At 40.1% G+C, this 19,200-nt stretch overlaps 1 protein-coding gene across 1 annotated transcript in view; it reads right to left on the bottom strand.

Annotated features, from left to right (window-relative positions):
• NSMAF (neutral sphingomyelinase activation associated factor) overlaps positions 1-17,688 on the bottom strand; it is a 41,595-nt gene extending 23,907 nt beyond the window's left edge. Inside the window, exons 1-9 of the mRNA XM_082305772.1 lie at positions 17,530-17,688; positions 6,578-6,667; positions 6,401-6,479; positions 6,242-6,309; positions 6,116-6,152; positions 3,234-3,284; positions 747-818; positions 309-356; positions 164-216 (exon numbers count right to left, since the gene is read on the bottom strand). Of these exons, the coding sequence (XP_082161898.1) occupies positions 164-216; positions 309-356; positions 747-818; positions 3,234-3,284; positions 6,116-6,152; positions 6,242-6,309; positions 6,401-6,479; positions 6,578-6,667; positions 17,530-17,582 (551 nt within the window). The 5' untranslated portion in view covers positions 17,583-17,688. The remainder of the gene's footprint in view (positions 1-163; positions 217-308; positions 357-746; positions 819-3,233; positions 3,285-6,115; positions 6,153-6,241; positions 6,310-6,400; positions 6,480-6,577; positions 6,668-17,529) is intronic.
• Positions 17,689-19,200: the final 1,512 nt, after the last annotated feature.

The raw sequence follows: 19,200 nt of genomic DNA, 5'->3' as shown, positions 1-19,200 counted from the left end.
CATCCTCACAACACAGAATTTCCCATTCTCCATTCCTGATAGTTCAGAATACAAAGAAGATAACTCTCTGAATTAGAGAGCTTATGCTGTCCCAAACAAGCACGTAAGTACTGATGCAGTAGACTAATCAACCAACAACAGTAGAAAGTGATTAGAAAGATACCTGTTTTTATCAAATGAAGTTCTAGCCAAGCGTGATTGCAATATAGCAGTTATCTAAGGTGGAGGGAAAAAAATATGGTCTATGATTGAAATGCAATTAGAATTTTATTATTAAACAGTGATATCAGAAATAATCAGATACTTACCATGGCAGCTTGATCTCCCATCTTATCTAGACAAGAAGCCCTGTAAAGCTAAAGAACAATGAGCTTTAAGTGAAACAGCACAGAGATCTCCCACACAGCTCAGAAGGCAATAGAAACTGGGGGGGGCTTTAGCATTCTTGGTGACAGAGTACTAAAAGAGCTATTATTATTTCTTTTTAAAGTAGGACATGTTTGTTCATTGCTACTGTCATGTTATTACTTTATCTATATACTACCACCCTGCATAGTAAAAGTTAATATGGGTAGCTTACGACAGCTGTCAGAATTAGATGCTGTGTTCAACTGGTACATTTCAAAAATAGATACTCCAAGAATTTCACCTTGAGAATAAATTTTTAAAGAAAGCTCTCCATTAAATGCCAAAAAAAAAAAAATATGCTGTGAAGAAGTGTGTAGTGATATCAGATAACCACATACCTGATGTAGAGTTTGCACAACATCTCCTAGTTTCCCAGCAACATCCAGTTGGAAAAAGTGTTCTGTTGTACCCTAAAACCAAAAGCACATTTACTACAAATGAGTTTAAAACAAAGCTCAGTGAAAAAAAGTTAAAATTAAAATCAAAATACTCTAAAAACTGGTCAAAAGTGTGCTATCAAAGGTTGCAGTATACCTAAAACATTCCAAAGGCAGATGTTAAACCTGATTTTTTTTTCTTTACAAATATATTTTCCCTGCGGTAAGGTCTTTGTGCAGTGTTTAGTCTGTTATTTAATACAATGCAACATAATAGCTGTGAAGTGAACAAATTAATATAGTGTAAACATCAGTAGATGTAGAACTAGTACCTGCTCTGTCTATTTTAGTATCAGGTAAACACATGTAGAACTAGTAAATGACATGTTACATTTAAACAGCTACTGCGTATCTTTTAGACAAAAGATACCAGGCTATCAAATCTTCAAAGTCTAGGCTATAAAAGTTATCATTCTCTTCTACATAAATAGCTTTGAGCCAAAAAGATCCCAGATCCAATCAGAACCTGTTTTGACTAGTCATGTATACAAACCTCACTAACACACCACCCAGCGTATGTGGCATACTCATTTTTTCCTCTACAAAGTTCTCCCAGCTTTCCTAAGTGTTGTTTCATAGTACATATTTCTGGTTTTGACTTAAGTATATTAAAAGCATGTGCATGGATCAACTGATATTAACTCTTACACATAACTCATATTTAGCAAAGGTGGTGGGATCCCTTGCTGACCCCTGAATGTAGTACAAAACTGTATCAACACATTTCTGTGGGGTTTTGTAATTTCTCAGGCTAGACTTTTAAAAAAAAAAAAAAAAAAAAAAAAAGACTACATCAAGACATTGATCAGTGGACACAACTGGATTTAAAACTGAAGGAAAGAAGACATGGAAATCTAGATGATGATCTTCAGTGTAAGGTATGTGATCTAAGCTGAACCGACAGCAATCCAAGAGGAAAGCATGCTTCAGGAAGCAAATGGAGCTGGAGTAAAGGGAGACAAGAAATTAAGTAGCAATTTAGATAAACGCCTTGTAACATTTCACCCAGAGCACCATTTTTCTTCAACAGGGAAATCACAGCTCTCAGAAATCCTAGTGGATGGTCTACAAGGATTGCTTACAGCCAACAACGTAAAAGCTTTTGTGAGCGGTTCTCTCTGTACCACTCCTGCCATATGCAAAGACAATAGCTCAGTATTTTGTAATTGATCTGAAACAATCAATGCAAGACATGGAAGATAAAATGTACTACCAAATTCCAGCACTCAGTGACACATCTGGAACTGGCAATGATTCAAGTAGAAGATATTTAGCAACAACAGAAAGAAATCCTGAAATGATTGAAGGCAAACTAGATTTCTTGTTTTAATATGCAGAAACATAGCTGCACTTCTGTGAAGTAAATCGTAATGGTTAACTGTCAAGAATGTTTTAGGTATGAATGAATCTTGACTTAGGAGAAAAAGTGAAAAGCCTTCCAAACATCCCTTTTGATTCTTTTCTTTTTCACTGTGTTGGCAATGTGATAAGATATTTGCATGATACATAATAAATCTTACACATGCAGGCAAAACAGAAAATAGAAGGACTAGAAGAGAAAACAGGTTCAACACACGAAGAATTACTGGCATAAAGCAAACAAACGAAGAAAATTTTAAAATACTAGTTTAGAGACAGATCTAATCATAAAACCAACCCAAAGCAGTTGTTTAGAGAACAGAGATCATCTCTTGCCTCTTTGCTGTTCATTACAACAATGCAAATTTATGGACTCCATCATTCTTGAAATTTCTTACTTGAACAAATATGTTGAGACAAATATTTCTGTCTGTTTCAATTTTTGGGCAAATATGGTGTTTAATGACTCTGCATTTTCATTTTGTGTTTGTGTCTTAACCCATTTCGCATTCCAGGTGAAAAACTCCTACTTCTATGCCTTGAAGCCTCCAGGCTCAGGATCAGAGCAGATCCACCCCATCAGCAGAAAGCAACCAGAAGTAAGCTCCGATTTCTGCTGTGAGCAGCCTTATCTGCCATTTCTTTGAACTGTGAAGCACTCAGCTGGGAAATATCAATTAGCAATCTCACATCTTAGGTGTCAGCAGAACTGAGGAGAAGCCATTTAGCCAGGATGCAGTGTCCACTGAATACTAGCAGCCAGCTGACAGCTCTGACTGTTGAGCCCACAGAGCTGCACATCAAGGTAAATAGCAAGTGTCAAGTCCGCAGTACATCCTCCAAGAAATATCACAAACCCATTATGAAAGAATTCAGACACTAATTTTATCAATATGCACAATTACTTTTTTTTTTTAAGCTTTATTGTCATATTCCTCAAATTATAATTATCTTACTCTTTCAGAAATGAGAACATAAATCCTTGCAAAACATTAGTTTGCTAAGAATAGTGAAAAAATATATACTTACTCTTACTGTTTTATAGGGTGCAATAATGTTTCTTTCTTTAATGAGAAAAACCTGAAAGAGTAAGAGATGTTAAAGTTTCAGTCCTTAAAAAAAAAAAAAAAAAAAAAAAAATCAGAAGTACTGATAAAGACAAAGCTAAGAACGCTGTTTAAGCAAGCAAAACACCGGGCTGCAACACCCTGCTTTAGCTACCCCAGATAAACTGCAGAAAAACAATGACCTTTTATAGCAGCTAAGTGCAAGAGAGGCAAGTGTCCAATTTAGCTCAGAAGCTTACTTACTTATGTAGTTTATTAGTGGGTTTTTATTCTAATCATATGATCTTCAAGGAGTTGCAGCATTAAAGCCAATACGCACAGCCATCCGTCTTAATCCCATTCAACGGAAGGATCCTCCCCCTCTTTTCTTCTGGTGGCTCATGCCCTTTGGGTTCTGTCCCGATGGGAATTTCCCCACAGGGGCAACTCACAACATAAACTACTCTGTAAACCTTCTCAAATAAACGCCTTCTTCCCCTGTCAAACATTTCGCTTCCAGTTCTAACCGCCATGAAGACCAGATTTCCTCTCTCATCCAACAGCATGTTTTTCAACAGTTTTGTTTCTCTGATGCTATTCTCACATCTGACAGGATCTTCCCTCCCCAAAACCCACATGAACCTACTCTCCTTCTTCAGAACATTCTCACAACTCCTATAGAAAGACTTGACTGGTAGCACATTGGTTTGTAAATATCACCTTACTATCTGCTGTCTGAAAGAAGACAAGCCAAAATAAGTCATGGTTTTGCTCTGCAGGGAAGGCTCAAACTTGTTAAATCTCAGGCCTGAGTGTAAGACTTGGGATTGATTCTGAACGGCACAAAGCACACTGGACAGCACTACCAACTGTCTTCGGCTCCATGGCCCAAGAGACTTGGCCGATCAAAGGGCCTTGTCCAGTGCCTCGGTTTGCTTCCTACAGCTAGCACACCTGTGGTTCTACACTCCACGGCATCGCGGCAGCAGCCTCAAACCAAGAGTAAATATTAAACTTGCAAGAACAGGTGCTGTACCATTCTCTAGCCAGAAGCCTTCTGGCTGGCACGTACAGCCTTCCCACATCCCGCCGGCTGACAGCAGAGGCAACCTTCACCACACGACCGCTCAGAGCACCGTCCAGCCAGAAGAAAGCGAGTGGTATGCTTCGAAGCTTACAAGCTCAGCATGCCTCTCTAAGCGCTACATTAAAGAATAATGGCAATTAGTGCCTTTCATCTGACATCAGCATGTACAGACCTGAATCAGGCCATATGAGAATAAGAATCAGACACCTGCTTTACACTCAGATCAGTCTTCTGCAGGATAATTAAACATTTTTCTACACTGAGAGCCACAAATTACATGAGAAAGTAGGGGGAAAAAAAAAAGTAAGCAGAGCAAAAACTTTAGCATACTACATTTATTTCCTATTTTGGAGCATTTTTCCCCAATTTTATCTTGAGAAAAAATACTGAAATAATCTCCAATTATTATTTTCATTTGCTGTATTTTATAGCCATTAGTTTTTAAGTTGCCTGTTAGGTAAAGCAAAGCTTCTTATCCAGATATGCATTAACATTTTTTTTTTTGAGTCTGAAAAGGCAAAGATGTTTCAATTATTCGTACGTGCAGTTTCCTACGAGGCAGAAATTCCACTTAGAAAAAATATTTATCATTAGATCATAAGTACAACTAGCGAGTACTTCACACTCAAAAGTCCCTATGCCTTTTATACAAAATACCAGCATTTATCATGCCACCCAACTATTTCAGAACATTTCCCCAGTGACAGGAGGACAAATGGCAAGCTACACATGGGAGGGGTGGGGAGTGGGGTGCTAACCACACTTGCCATTTTAAAAGTTAATTCTCCTTTCCTATGAGGTGATTTTAGAATCATTTGTTCTTCAGAACATATACTAATGATGTATGGTGGAACAATTGAATGGAACAACTAGAAATACCTTTTTTAAAAACACTCAATACACAAAAAAACCTGCCAACACAAGAAACCTTCTCTACACAATACTCTTCACAGAAGCAGTTTCAAAATGAAATTAAATATACTGATTACTTTAACACAGTTCACAAACTTCTTCAGCATAGATAATATTACATGCTTGAGTTCGTTTTTGACTGCAGCATACTTAACTGAGCAAGGCTATCAATTTTAGGTATCGCTAAAGACAGATTTTACAAAGATGCTAGGATGTTTAAAAGGATATTTCCCACCTCATCTCTGTTCTTTCCTGAAATGAAAACATGAACATTTTTTGGAAACTTTTACAGCTTTGGAACATCTATCAGCTGCAATTTATCAAAGCTTGAAGTATATTCCCTTGGTTAACATTAAGTATGAACATATCCAAGTTAATCACAACTCATGATTGAAACTTGAACCCAATATTTCAGGACAGCTACTGAAAATTATTTGGTGGACATACAGCACAGTCCAATGTTTTCACAAAGCTGAACCGCAAGGATCAAGATGGCTCTACTATCACCACTACATTCTGCAGAAAGTAGGATAAAGCAATATAGCAAGACCAAAACAAAGATGATTAATAACCAGTTTAATTTCAGTCTATTCTTCTTTTTCATTCAATTCTGAAATTGCCCTAAGCTCCATTATAAAATGCAGAGTGCAAAAAGTTCACTTTATCAAATTAACGACTTAATGAAGTCATTAACATTTTGAAATTTCCAGCATCAACAGCTTCACATTAATGCTAAGTTTTTGATACTAATTAGTTTTGTTTCCAGTTAACCCCCCACCCTAAGACTCCAGCTTTGAGAAAGACAGCATTACAGAACATAACCTCGCTCATTTATATGTCAACAATCTGTTATATGCTGGTCTTACCTGGTTACACACAACAGAAATCCCTCCAGATGTATCCCTAAAATGTAAATAATATATTTGAAGAGATGGGCGTTTCAGCTTTAAAAGGAATTAAATACATATATACAGTAACTCAAATTCACGTACCGTGTGAAAGGGTTATTTGCTTCATTATCTTCCGGGGCTTTTATACTAATGCAGTCTCTCAATGGTATCTGCAACAAGTATAAAAATACATACTCCCCCTTAAAAGCTTTTTAAAGAGAATCTTAAGTTACTAAGAAATTGTAAGTTCACACTGCTTACCTTGATAATGGGTTGGATATTGTCATCAGGTTCAAAAATGATTGACTTTGAACAGATTTTTAGAGAGCCTCTGAATTTTCTGAAAGGAACAATAAAAAAGAAAGTAGTTGTGTATGTGTCAGAGATACATGAGACTATAATGACTCCAGTAAATGAATGTATGTAAGAGTTTTGTACCTCTCATCTCTGCAACCTTTATTTGTAATATGATTAGCTGTATGCTGTTCGAAGTAGTATTCTTCCAGGTTAAGAAGAAGCAGTGAAAACCTACAAAAAATAAAAATGATTTATTCAGAAAGAAAACAACATAACAGTTAGTATTCTTAATGAAATATATCAAGTGTTTGGGAAGTCTTCACTGCTTTCTGTGCTATGCCCCACACCCCAAGAATCAACTAATTTAAATTAACTTTTAAAAAGAACAAACCCATATGGAAAATTTGTGTGCACATGAAGAAGATTGACTGATGCTCTTCCAACATATATAAGGTTAGATATTTGATTCTGTTCATATGTCTCAGGTGGGAACTATCCTAACATAGCCAGGCTTTCCTCCCAGTAAACATTAGTTTAGCCCTGATCAGTGTATGCCAGTCAAAATATGCAACAACACAAAAGGAGGGGCAGGAACTAATCACTTGGAATGGAGGAGATTAGGTCTTTCTGAAGCAACGCCAAATTATATTGGTCTAAAGTGTTAAGTGAAAACACGGCCATGGCTTTTACAACACGGCTGAGCCACTCAATGGATATCCTCTGAGGAAGCATTCATTACCTTCCTCTCCAACCACACTTCTGCACTTCCCCTGTACCAGTGCCTGTTCAACCCCACAGGAAGCCTATTTATGGACTAATCCAATAGACAAACCTCAACAACAATAAAAAAAAAAAAATAAAAATTGAAGTCTTCTTAAGTATTTAATTGCAGGATCACAGTAATACCAGTGCTGGTATGAGGTAAATGCAAACAGGTTAGGTTAGATATAACATGAACTGTGTTCTCTAACGACTTAACTTAAAAAACTGCTGCAAGTGATTAAAACTCACCAACTTTACTAACAGGGTGAATAACATGGTCACCTATGCGTTTCAGCTGTGGGGAATGCCAGTGGGTATTGGCACAGCAGGAGGAGCAGAAACATCATATATCACTTCAGCTGGAAGTACAACAGCTTGTTTGTGTGCAGCGCTGGTCTGATCTGCAGAAGTACTTAGTACTTATTCACATCCACGCTTGGAGCTTTTTGTACTGTGTTCGTGATGTGCTTCACGAGACAAGCCCATGACAATGCTAATAAATGCCAAGTGTCCCCAGAGCAGTATTCAAATAGCAGTAAACATGTCAAGAGTTCACAAAATGAACTGAATGTACTGAATAGCCTGCTCGTTAAGAAACCATATTTCACAATAGAAAAAACAGCATTATTGGAAAATACATCTTGTTCACATAAGATTTGTGTTGTATCTGTTATATTAACCAGAACATAACAATAAAGGTTTACTGTAACTACAAGTAACAGTGGGTCCATATACTCAAAACTGCTTTGAGTCCAAGACATTTTGTCCTAATGCTCTGCTGCTTCTTCAAAATGGCATTATCTTTACCTCTCCTCTCTTGAAAACAGGTATTTTATGATGCCATTAAGAAACAACTGATGTTAAAATGTTAGAAAACATATGAATTAGAACAGTATACACTATACAAAACTCCTTAAGAAATTTCAACACACATCTCAAAAAGTCTCTTCAGCCTCTACCCCAGTTGCTGTTACTGTATGGTTCTTTAATATCTCTAGTTTCCGATGGGGTTTTAGGGGCTTTGCCTTCATGTATCCTTTCCCAGAAGACGTAACTTCCGTTGCCTTCTGTTTCTCACGGAAGTCTGTTCTTCAAACTTACTGAGACCTATGAAAGCATGTCCTATCAACAAGTGCAAACTGAATTTCCAAGTTTCTGAGGCCTTGGTGCCTTTGAAGGAGCCAAATCATTCTTTTCAGATTTATTTTGATCACTCATCTCTAGGAAGCTAAAATAGAAGGCCTAGCTCTGCATTTCGAGGGAAAAAATCCTCACTAGGAACAGTCTACACGCTAACTTCCACACAGTTACCATTAAATCCATTTTTCAACACATCATCCAGTTGAAATCATCTGGGACAAACCTAAAATTTCTGGGATTTTGCAAACTCATATCTAGCAACTCCTATCACATTTTGATTGAAAGCTTTTTAATATAGCTACATTAGGATATATAAAGAGCAATTCACCATCAATGTTTTTCTTTCTAGTATGTATAAGCATATACGTTACTATCCACAAGCCAAAATATTTAAATAAAAAAAAGTTAAGAACAAAGATAATACCCAGATTTGTTTGAAAGAAAATCTACTGTCTTTCCTCAGGGAACAGACACTATTGACATAGGGAACAATCAGCTTCACAGCTATGACATTCATGGTCCCATGATTTTTCTTCCAAGAAAACTGGTAACGCCTGGTTGATAGAACACATTTCTGAAATTCTTCATTCTTGGGCTCTTTCCTTTGTCTCTACCTATTCTTTCGACAAACTCCCGACATTATTACACTCTTTCCAAATTCAGCTGTTGGCAGCACTGGTAATTACTAGACTTTCCTTTTAAGTTTTTGGTAAATGCAGGAATCCTTCATATATTCAAGATAAGCCATGTTTTTTACATCAAAACATTGGCTCTGTTATTCACAGTACCTACAACATGCTTACATAAACCAAGAGAGTTCTCTTTCAAATTTTTCAGGATTTCAACCATCCCCTAGAAAGTGTTGTATCTTTATACTCAGCACCTTATGCATCAATTCACCTTCTCAAGATCAGAAGCTGTGGGCTACTGGGAAGGATCTGAGGTACACTTTCCCTGGCATAATCCTCACTCCTGCTGAATCAGATGATTTAATGAAAAAAATAACGCACAAGGTATGCACAAAAACTCAAGATAAACTCTTCATATAGGCTAACTAGGTACTGTGGGAAACTGTAAGTTTCTTCCTTTCTAAATACAATATTTACTAGCACCATCCAGTTTACCCTTTTGCTATTAGTCTCTCTGTGTCTCTTCTGCACAACTACGCACTATCCAGTTTTACAGAGAGCATCGCTGCAGAGCTCCTTCCTGGAGACCAGTGACCTCCTGTGCCATAATCTCATGCTCAGTTTCTGATTTCAGCTTTGCTGTCTCGAAAAAGGGTTGTATTGCTGGCAGCTGTTAAAGCAGTTTTCTCCAAACGTTGTACGCATCACATAGGCCAAGCGCATTTTCCACATTTTATCTCTCCCCCCATGCTCTCCACAGAGCCTTCCAGGTGGTTCTGCAGTCTCCTCCAAGCATTTCTGTGCTTGTCGCTACTCTCCTACTTGCAAGTCCATTTACTCTAACTGCATTTTCCTATATTTTCAGTCTGCTATGAGTCACTTCTGCAGGCAGACAGAGTCAGACATCAAATCTCCACCAATACAATCGCCAATCTCTACTCTTCTCAAGCACCCATTGCAATTGGGATGAACTTACAGTCTGTCCAAAGATTGTCACAAAACTGCACCTTTCAAAATTCCACCTTTCTTGGCCATAAAGTATCCCTCAAACCACATGATTTCACTGTCTGCTTCTTCACCAGGACAAAAGAACGTATGATTAAAGATATCATTAGCTAAGAAGAAATATTGCTATTCTTTTTCCTGGAGTCCAACTGTTTGCGTAGACATATCAAGTCTATCTTTAGCTTTTTTTTATGATACTGCCAGTGTGTTCCAGCTCCCTGGAGTTTTTCGCATCTCCTTTTCTCTTGCTGTTCTGCTCTGTCATGACAATAGTCCCTCTTACCTTCATTTCTACAAATATATTTTCAAGTTCTAGTTATGATACCATAAGTAGAACTGAAATTTTCAGACTTGCATCTCAACTACTGGCTAACAAATCTAGACCACTTCAAGTTACTGCTAATTATGAACTTTGGAGATTATGAAGCGTGATCTCTGGAATAACCTTCTGGAATTTCTCAACTCATCTCCGTCCTTACTGCTTAAGTATTTAAATTTCATTTGTCTGTGTTCATGATCCACGGGGCTGTCAAAAAAAGGAAAAGTCAAGTTTAATCAGATGTTACTAGAATACAGTCAGAGCTTTTTATCTTCACGGAACAGACTTCTTACACATAAATAAGTAGAGCCACTGATAGTTATTGCATCAACAGGGTCTCTCTTGAGAACCATCACTGCACAGGATGATACTTCAGGCTTGCCAGGAGGTTTAACAAGTATTTACAGATAGCAAAGGAACAGATCAATCTCTGCTATGTTGCATGAGTAGGCAAACACAGTGTTGTGAAGGCCTGAAAAAATAGGAAAACAATCACAATAGCTATACAATTAAAGCAATGGGGATCTTCAACATGCAACTAAGCAGTTGGACTTTAGCCTGACTGTCTTGCCAAGAGCTAAAGAAGGTATTCCAAACACACTTGTGATATCAAGATGACGGACATACAAAATTTATATACTATCAAGATCTAAAATAGTAATTTAATTCTTCTGCGCATGACAGGAAGAAAACAACCCAAAAAACCAACAAATAACAGTAGGAAGAGAATGCACGATACCTTATATAAGAAGCTGAATAAATCTCTAACAGCTGAGAACTGTATTTTGGTCTTCAGCCACTGAGCAGCTGTACTGTTCCCTGTGCTGAGTACTTAACAGCACACGCTGTAAGCCTATGACTTACCACACTGCCCTGGAAGAACAGCCTGGATCACAAAGCCAATGACAAGTCAAGTAAGACTAAGCAAGTCTGTTCCCAGTCTACCCTCCCTTGCCTTCAAGCCTGACCCCAAGACATCAGAAAATCCTCAACCTCAGCAATTAGTCAGGCAGACTGGTCTTCCAGTGAGAAAGACTGGATAACTTCAATAATGCAATTGGCTCACTCCCACCCCGCGCCCCCCCCCCCCCCCCCCCCAAAAGAAACCTATTTAAAAAAAAAAATCATTTTCCCCCCCAAAAGTAAACCATAAGTATTAACTGGGAAATGCACAAAAATACTATCATATCTAAAATGAAAGAGTTTTCTTTTTTGGTCCTTTTAAATTATCAACAAGAACTAGTATCTGAAAAAAACAGTTCTGGTTCTAACACACACAGTTGTGGTTTTTAATAAAAATCAAAGGGATCTTCTACATCTGCCTGCTGCTCTCAAACTTTGTATTTCTATAATATAGTAATAATCAAATATCAGAAACTATTCTGTCTCAGGCAAACACAAAAGGATGAAGTTTGAGATTTTTTTTTATCATGAGCAAGGGGTTCATTTTAATCCATTTTCAAAATGTATAACCCAATTGTTACTTGAAACTTCCCAAGTATAAATGATTTAATCAGCGTTTATTAAAAATGTACTTAGAGAATGGTAATGCTACATCTTCTCTGGAAAGCAACCCAAATATCTGTTGATGCAAAATCCTTTGAAATCAAGCAATAAAATTCACACCTTAAAGTGTATTACAGGAAATTTTTATGCTGGCTTCCTAATAAAGACACGTTTCACAGGTTTATGTTCATAAATTTTGTGGTCACCATGCTATTTAATGGCTTGCAACAGACTGAGGAAGTCAGTAAGCCACAGTCATGTCTTCAGCGATCATTTACCATTTTCTCTTGTATATTGAACTTGACATACTAGACTACTTAAAAAAAACCCAATATATTATTTTGCAAATGACAAAGAGACAAACTAGACAAGATTTTCAAAGAAAGCTCAAACCCCATGAAAGTACCTATAAGGGGTGAGAGTTCGAAAGATGTTCAATGTCTTATATTATAGCTTCTTAACAGTCTGGTCTTTATCCTCAAAGTCTCGCCAATAGCAAACAACCTTTCAGAAAACTTATGAGAAGATGATATTTTCTTAATACATGTGATCATTTGAAAATTGGAACTTAAGGGAAAAAAAAAAAGCTTCAGTAGCTTCACTGATCCAACCTAGCCCACCACTTGCAATGCCTCAAAAACTACTTACAGTTGTGGAGACCATTCACTTCCGACTGAAAAAGCTATCACATTAGCAGATAGATCAGAATACCAGCTTCTGTTCAGAGCTGTGGAGTTTCCCCAGGACAGTTTTGTACTGATTTAGTAACCTGAATCGGTCCATGGAAGGGAACATGAAGTACCAGAGACGGTGCAATGTGAAGGGGTCGGGGCAAGAGCAAGGTGGCCAGGAAGGAGACCTTATCCTTTGGAAGGCAGCAAGCCTGCACAGCAGCTCTGCTGTCAGAGGCACTGGGGCAGTTTCACTTTCCAGGATGAAATGAATTGATAGCCACCATCACCACCAGGGCAAAGCCTTGAGCTTTAGAGTGGGTGGAAGGGCACTTAAGCTGTTACATCTTGGGTTTAATGCAAACCCTGTATTCAAAATCAACAGCAGAAGCAGCCTGGGGGGGAGGGAGCATGGAAGAAGAACATACTAGGTAAGGGAACATCTTCTATTATAACAACTCACATAGCTGAGGAAAAAAAAAAAAACAAACTTTAAAGAACATAAGGAGTTCCCCAGGTCTGAAAGGGAAAGAAGATTGTTCAGTCAGTCACAGTTGTGCCTGTCTGCCTGGGGGTGCATGTTGATGGGGGCAGGAGGGGAGGCAGTGGATAACCAGTGTAATGTAGTCACACACACCTCCACACCCCCCCAGATAACTTTAATGAAGGCTCTAACAGCTTTTGTGTTGGAATATCTTCAGTTCCCACCCAGTGTTATAAGTATACAGTACCTGGTGGAGTAAAGAGTTAATCTCTTAATAGCGTATGACAGAGCTGTTTGAGCTTAAAAAGGTTGGCTACACTTAAGGGGAGAAGTACATTAAAGCAGGCTAATATAATTTTGCTTGAAGACTTATTTCAAATTCCTGTCTCTGTCTTGTCCCAGAAAAGTTATATTAAGAAAATCTGAAAAATTCATATGGAAGTGATGTGGAAGGTATTTTCTTGTGAAGGGAATCAGTATTACTTTGAGAAGCAGCTTCGGGGGGGGGAGGAAGGCAAGCACCTTGCCAAGAAAAACAGAACTTAATCTACAGCAGCAGAAAGATAGAGGTGACACAGGTAAGGCTGGTACACGAACAAAGCAGCAAAGAACTCTGGTTGCTCTCTTTTAAATACAAAGTTGAAAGTGACTTGTTTATTTTTGCCTTTTTCAAAAAGCTCCCATGTAATTGCCACTCAGAAAAGGGCTGAGGAATATGAGTCAAGAACACACCCAAGACGCATAGGAAAACTAGGCACAACACTAAGTAGCAGGAAAACACTTGCAAAACTTGCCCTCATATGATGTCATCCCCTATACACAAGGTTTGGGAACTCAAATGGCACCCAAACATTCCTAGCGTTGTTCAGAGCATGCAACAAAGCAGTGAATCCCACTTTACAAACTACAGCCTGGGGTTTATAAGCCCTGCCAAGGTGCTATAAAATATCCTCCAAATAAAGAGTGTGTTGTCTCAGGCTTAGTCTACTTGAGAATTTTACTGTTACTTTGCTTGATGTGCATGTCCCTCTACACTTCAGTTTGAAAAGATCTCATCTGAGATCCAACAGTACTGGGGGAAAAAAAAACCCAAACCAAACCCCAACAAACCCACAACTTATTTTATATACCTACCATCTGAAGCACTGGACTTGTTCAAATTGGATACAGGAATGAATGTGCAGGGACCAGTGTCTTAGCAAAATCCCATTTATATATCCCATTTATAGAGGAGGTACCCGCTTGCTCCTGCTTTAAATTCTTAATCTGTGATTGAATTCTTACATTTCCATCGCTCCCTCAGGAAAGCACATGCTGGAAATCTACTTGGACACAAGAGTTTCAAGTGGCTGATCCAACACACCTTGCACAATCACTTGACCCAATACTGGAAGTACAATCCTGATAATGGAAGGACATCACCAGGAATGAAAAAGCAGGCCAGCCCAATCCAGCAGCAGCCCACAGCTATGTAAAACCAATTCTAAAATTAAACTTCCTCCTAATGACAGTAAAATATCTACAGGCCAGCTGTAGGACTCATTTGCTGAAGTCTGAATAAAAGCCTTCATTATGTCTATTTTGTCCCAAGAGAGGAAGATAAGGCTACAAATTTTAAAAAAAAAAATACCCAAATGCCCAAGCAACTATAATGCAAAAGATCCATCCACAGGACCTATGTGCTGCCAGTGGGTTGCTTCGTATGAGCGATGTTCCCAGCAGAAGAGATGAACCCCTCGAACAGGAGGCTGAGCAGCATGCAAGAGAAACCAGCAGAACTGGTTAAAGTTCATTATAAAGAGCCGCTGTATCAAGCCTTAGACTTGGCCATCTTTGGGCACACTGCCAACAAAGAACTCGATTTGTAAAGAGAGCAACAACCTGAGCCAAACACCACACCATTTAATGCGAAGTTTTGCAACTAAAATTGTTTGTAAAAAAGGATTCCTACTCATGAATGCTGAATATTTTAAAGATTAAATTATGTAAGCACGCACACAGCATTAATTAAAAAGGGACATAATATCTCATCTTGCTTTACTCTGAACACCTGGGCAAAGTGAAAATAGATGTCTACCAATACAGATGAATTTGAAGGGAAAATTCCTGCCGGAATGAACCCTGCTCAGCAGGGACATGGATTCATTTAATCACATGTAAAGTAAAACCTGCTGCTTGTTCTCAGTGTGCGCACACAGGACATTTCAGTATTCTCTTGTTTTCTTCTAGGAAACTGCATACAGTCAGAAAAGTAGGTTTATGTAACCAGACATAAAAGCAGTCCAACTAATTAGTTAAGAGGAAATAATTTTTTTCAGGTCTTCCTGAATTAAAACTGATCTGGTCTTCCTTTCCCCCCAAAGCAACAGCATAAGAAGATTACCTTTTACCTACTAAGTTTCACAGTGCTCTTAACCAGAACTTTCGTAGGTTACGTTTTTGTAGAAAGCAATGTACAAATAACAACAACAAAAACCCCAAACAAACAAAAAAACAAAGCATACATGAAATGCAGTTGCCACAAAGTTTCAGAGAGTCCCATTCATCTCACTAGGAAATATCTACACCAAGATTACGTAAACTAAGAGAAGCTTTGAAGCAGGAGTTGGTGTCTCTGTAACAATTACCCAGCAAGAAGGTGAAAAGAAAAGCTCTGAGAGGCTATCCCTTCAACTAAGTGCTATAAAGAGCTTTTTTTTTTTTTTTTTTGTACTGTTTTAAGGCAGGACTATAAGGAAAATGGGAGACAGAATTTGATACTTCTCATTTGATATTTCAGAGCCCAAAACCTTTTAAATCACTTAAATGTTTTTAAGATTTCCTTATTTAGAAAAGCACAGGAAGAGAGGAAGGGGAAAAGACCTGATAAGGGTACAAAATATATACAAATTTACTTTTATTTTACACAAATATCAATTGTTAGGCAAGGGGAAGAAACAGAGAAATGAGTTTGCAGATATTTAGATAGGAAAAGCTACCAGTGCAAATGAGAACAAGACTCATCTTTCATGAAGTCCTCAAACTACAAACTCAAATAATAAGATTCTAAAATGCTTCCAAATATGAGCAAAGAAAAATATTTCTCATTAGAGGCTTTCAGTAACTACAGATCAGTAATGCTGACAGACGTTGATATGTTGGTTTTGTTTTCGGGGCTTTTTAGAAGAGATTTAGATCCCACTTGGGTTCTTTGGGACAAGTCTGATGAGTTTTGGCCTTTTTCTCAGCTTCTCAAAAAAAAGGGAGACTATTTACAATAAATCCATAACAAAGTTAATATAGTCATTCTTCTAGCTTTTCCTATACTTAAGATGTTTTACTTCAAAATTAAAAATCCTTCTCTTTTCCTTCTACACAGGAGGTTTATCCATTCTCTCTGCAGCCCCTCATACATAACTGAAACCACAGCAGCCCCCAAAAGCAGCAAGGAAGAGATATTCAATAAAACAAAAAGCGATCCAGAACATGCCCATACTTTGAAAACACTTCAAAAGTTGCAGTAGCCTCATGGGATGAATAGCTATGATTCAGAATTTATATGGACAAAGTGAGACGAGCTCTTTGTCATGTGGTTTTGTCACCAACAATAAACAGAGCCGCGTAACCGGCAGCATCAGGAATTTGCGGAGGGCTCGCACTGTCGGGCCCCTGGGCCTGCTGGCTCCCCGGCCACCCAGCGGGCGGCAACTGGGGAGCCCTGCTCCCCCAGAGAAGACACCCGCGTCCCTCCACGGCATCGCCCTCGCTGACCTATTGCTCTCACTTTACTGAGATTGCCTACATGGCAATATTAAGATCGCAGTGGGGTTTGAAACTTTGTGACAAGCCAGATGCAGATAAGCAGGACACTAGCTAAAAATAAGCGAGTAAACACAGGATATACTCTGGCACGTGTGGTAAGCCGTTCTTGCATGTTCAGTTAGCCACAGGAACACAAAATAGAGATTACAGTCAGAAAGCAGGAATGGGGTAATTGAATTTAACACTTTAAAGAGCTGTCACAGAGTCTGTAATTTCAGGGCTGACAATACACTGATTATATAATGTTCGAGAAAAAAAAAACCAAAACTCCCATCTATAGTGATGCAGAGCTGTAACTCCATGCCACTAACACAACTGCAGACAAACAAATAAATAAAGATCTACCGCCGCTATTTTCACGCAGTTTAGGCAAGGCGAGCGGCATTCATATTTTCCCAAGTCTGTTCTACAGCCTTTTCAGCCTGAACTCTCGGACTCATTAGCCACCTGATTGAAACAGTAACAACAGCGAGGGGGAAGCGCGGCACAGCTGCCGGCCTCTGATCCCGGCGCTCCGCCGGGGCCGGCTGCCTCCCTGCAGGCGGCCCCGCCGCCCGCCGCGCCGCGCTCCGCCGGGCCCTGCGCCTCCCCGCCGCGGCCGAGGGGGCAGAGCGGGGAGGCGGGAGGGGAGGAGGGTGCAGGCCGGGGCACCGCGACCCCGCGCCCCCCTCGCCGGCGAGGGAGCGGGCCAGGCCGGCGCTGCGCCGCGGGAGGCGCCGCCGCCCCTGCCGCGGGGGCCGAGGCCGAGCGGGGGTGGCCGGGGCAGGGCCGCTCACCTCTCCTTAGAGTACAGCTCCCGCTCCAGCCGCCGCTTGCGGATGAAAGCCATGGAGCCGCCCGGCCGAGGTGGTGGTGGTGCCGCCGCCGCCGCCACAGCAGGCCAGGCCAGGCCGCGCCGCGCCTCAGGGAGGCGGGGAGAGCGGGCCGGCCCTCGGCCGCAGGCAGGCAGCCGGTCTGGCGGGCCCGGCCGGGGGCGCCCGCCCCGTTTATACCGCCGGAGAGGCGGGGGAAGGTGGCACTAGCAGCCGGGGAAGGGAGACTGTCGGCAGCGAGGGCTCTGCGCCCTCGCCCGGGCTGCGGCGTTTCTGCGGCCCTTTCAGGGCCTCCGGAACGAGGGGGCCTGGGCTGGGCAGGGGCCGCCGGGCTGCCTCAGGGGGGTCCCGGCGGGGCCCTCACCGCGGGAACGCAGCCGCCCACCCACACCCCTCCCTCCATCCCTTTCCTTAAAGCTGCTGCAGTTTTATTTTTATTGTTGCTGGCACGGAGGTGCCACCCGTGTCCGGGGCTCACGGCAGCGGGGGCTGGGGGCCCGGGGCGGCGGTGGGCCCGGCCTGCCGGCGGCCTCCCGGGGCGGCCAGGCAGCGTGATGCCCGGGCCGAAAGTCGTCTTCGTGGGCACACGGAGGGAAGCGCAGGCTTCATTACATAGCGAAAGAGTCTGTTTACATGCATTTAAATAAAAATTGTAAATTGAATGCCATTGCAGTGAGATTCCTTCTGCCCATAACGTGTGTGTGACAGATGCTGCCCGGGCAGGAGATGAAGTTCTGCCAGGTGTGCAAAACCTAAGAAAAACTCTGTGGAAGGGGGAGGTAAATGAAATCCCTTAGTTCGTATAAAACACTTTGGTTCATATAACTGCCATTGTATCGGAACAATTTATAACGTGTTTACTGACACAATCTCTTGTGAGGTAGAAAAATACTGCTATTTGCATTTTTAGAAGTAAAAAAATTGATTCACAGAGGGGATGTAATTTTTCACATAGGAATAAAAAGAATTATAGACTTGTGGGCCTCAAGAGGTTGTCTAATCTCTGTGCTGAGGCTGAATCAGGTATATATGTTGATCAGCGTTACTCAAGCATTTTCAATTTGTGGACCCATAAACAGGAATGTGAGAAGTGTTGTATATACTGAGAAGAGGTTTGCTTTTGCTAATTGTCTTTCAGGTACCTCTTAGGAGTCGTTCACAGAATCTAAGGAGGCGACAGATCACAGTTTGAAAAACACTGATATCATCCGCAAGAACTATTTGTCTAATTGATTTTTAAAAGCACCTATTTGAAGGAGATCTGCAACACTTGCCTGTAGCTGGTACAAATGTCTAACAGCATTTATGAAGACATATTTGTCCAATATCCAACCTAAATTTTCTTTGCTGCATTCCTTGTCATACTGCCAGTGGAAATGGACAATATTTGTTATGTTGTTCATATATGTTTTAATAAATATCTTTGTAAATGTGTTTATTTATACAGTTGTTTATATATTTGTTTGTATGTGCAGGTATGTATATCATCTTTGCATAGACTAAACAATTTTTTTCACTTTTTTCACTTTTCCTCACAGACTGCAATTGTAAATGATTTATTCTTACAGCTTTACTCTAGCTTCTTTCCAGTATGACTTTTGTCTTTATCTTAAAGTATAAGGCCCCTTATAGCAG

This window comes from Platalea leucorodia, assembly GCF_965183815.1.
Source record: "Platalea leucorodia genome assembly, chromosome: 1".
Classification (NCBI taxonomy): Eukaryota; Metazoa; Chordata; class Aves; order Pelecaniformes; family Threskiornithidae; genus Platalea; species Platalea leucorodia.
The sequence above is the reverse complement of the archived record's forward strand: the minus strand, read 5'-3'. Positions and strand labels throughout refer to the sequence as shown.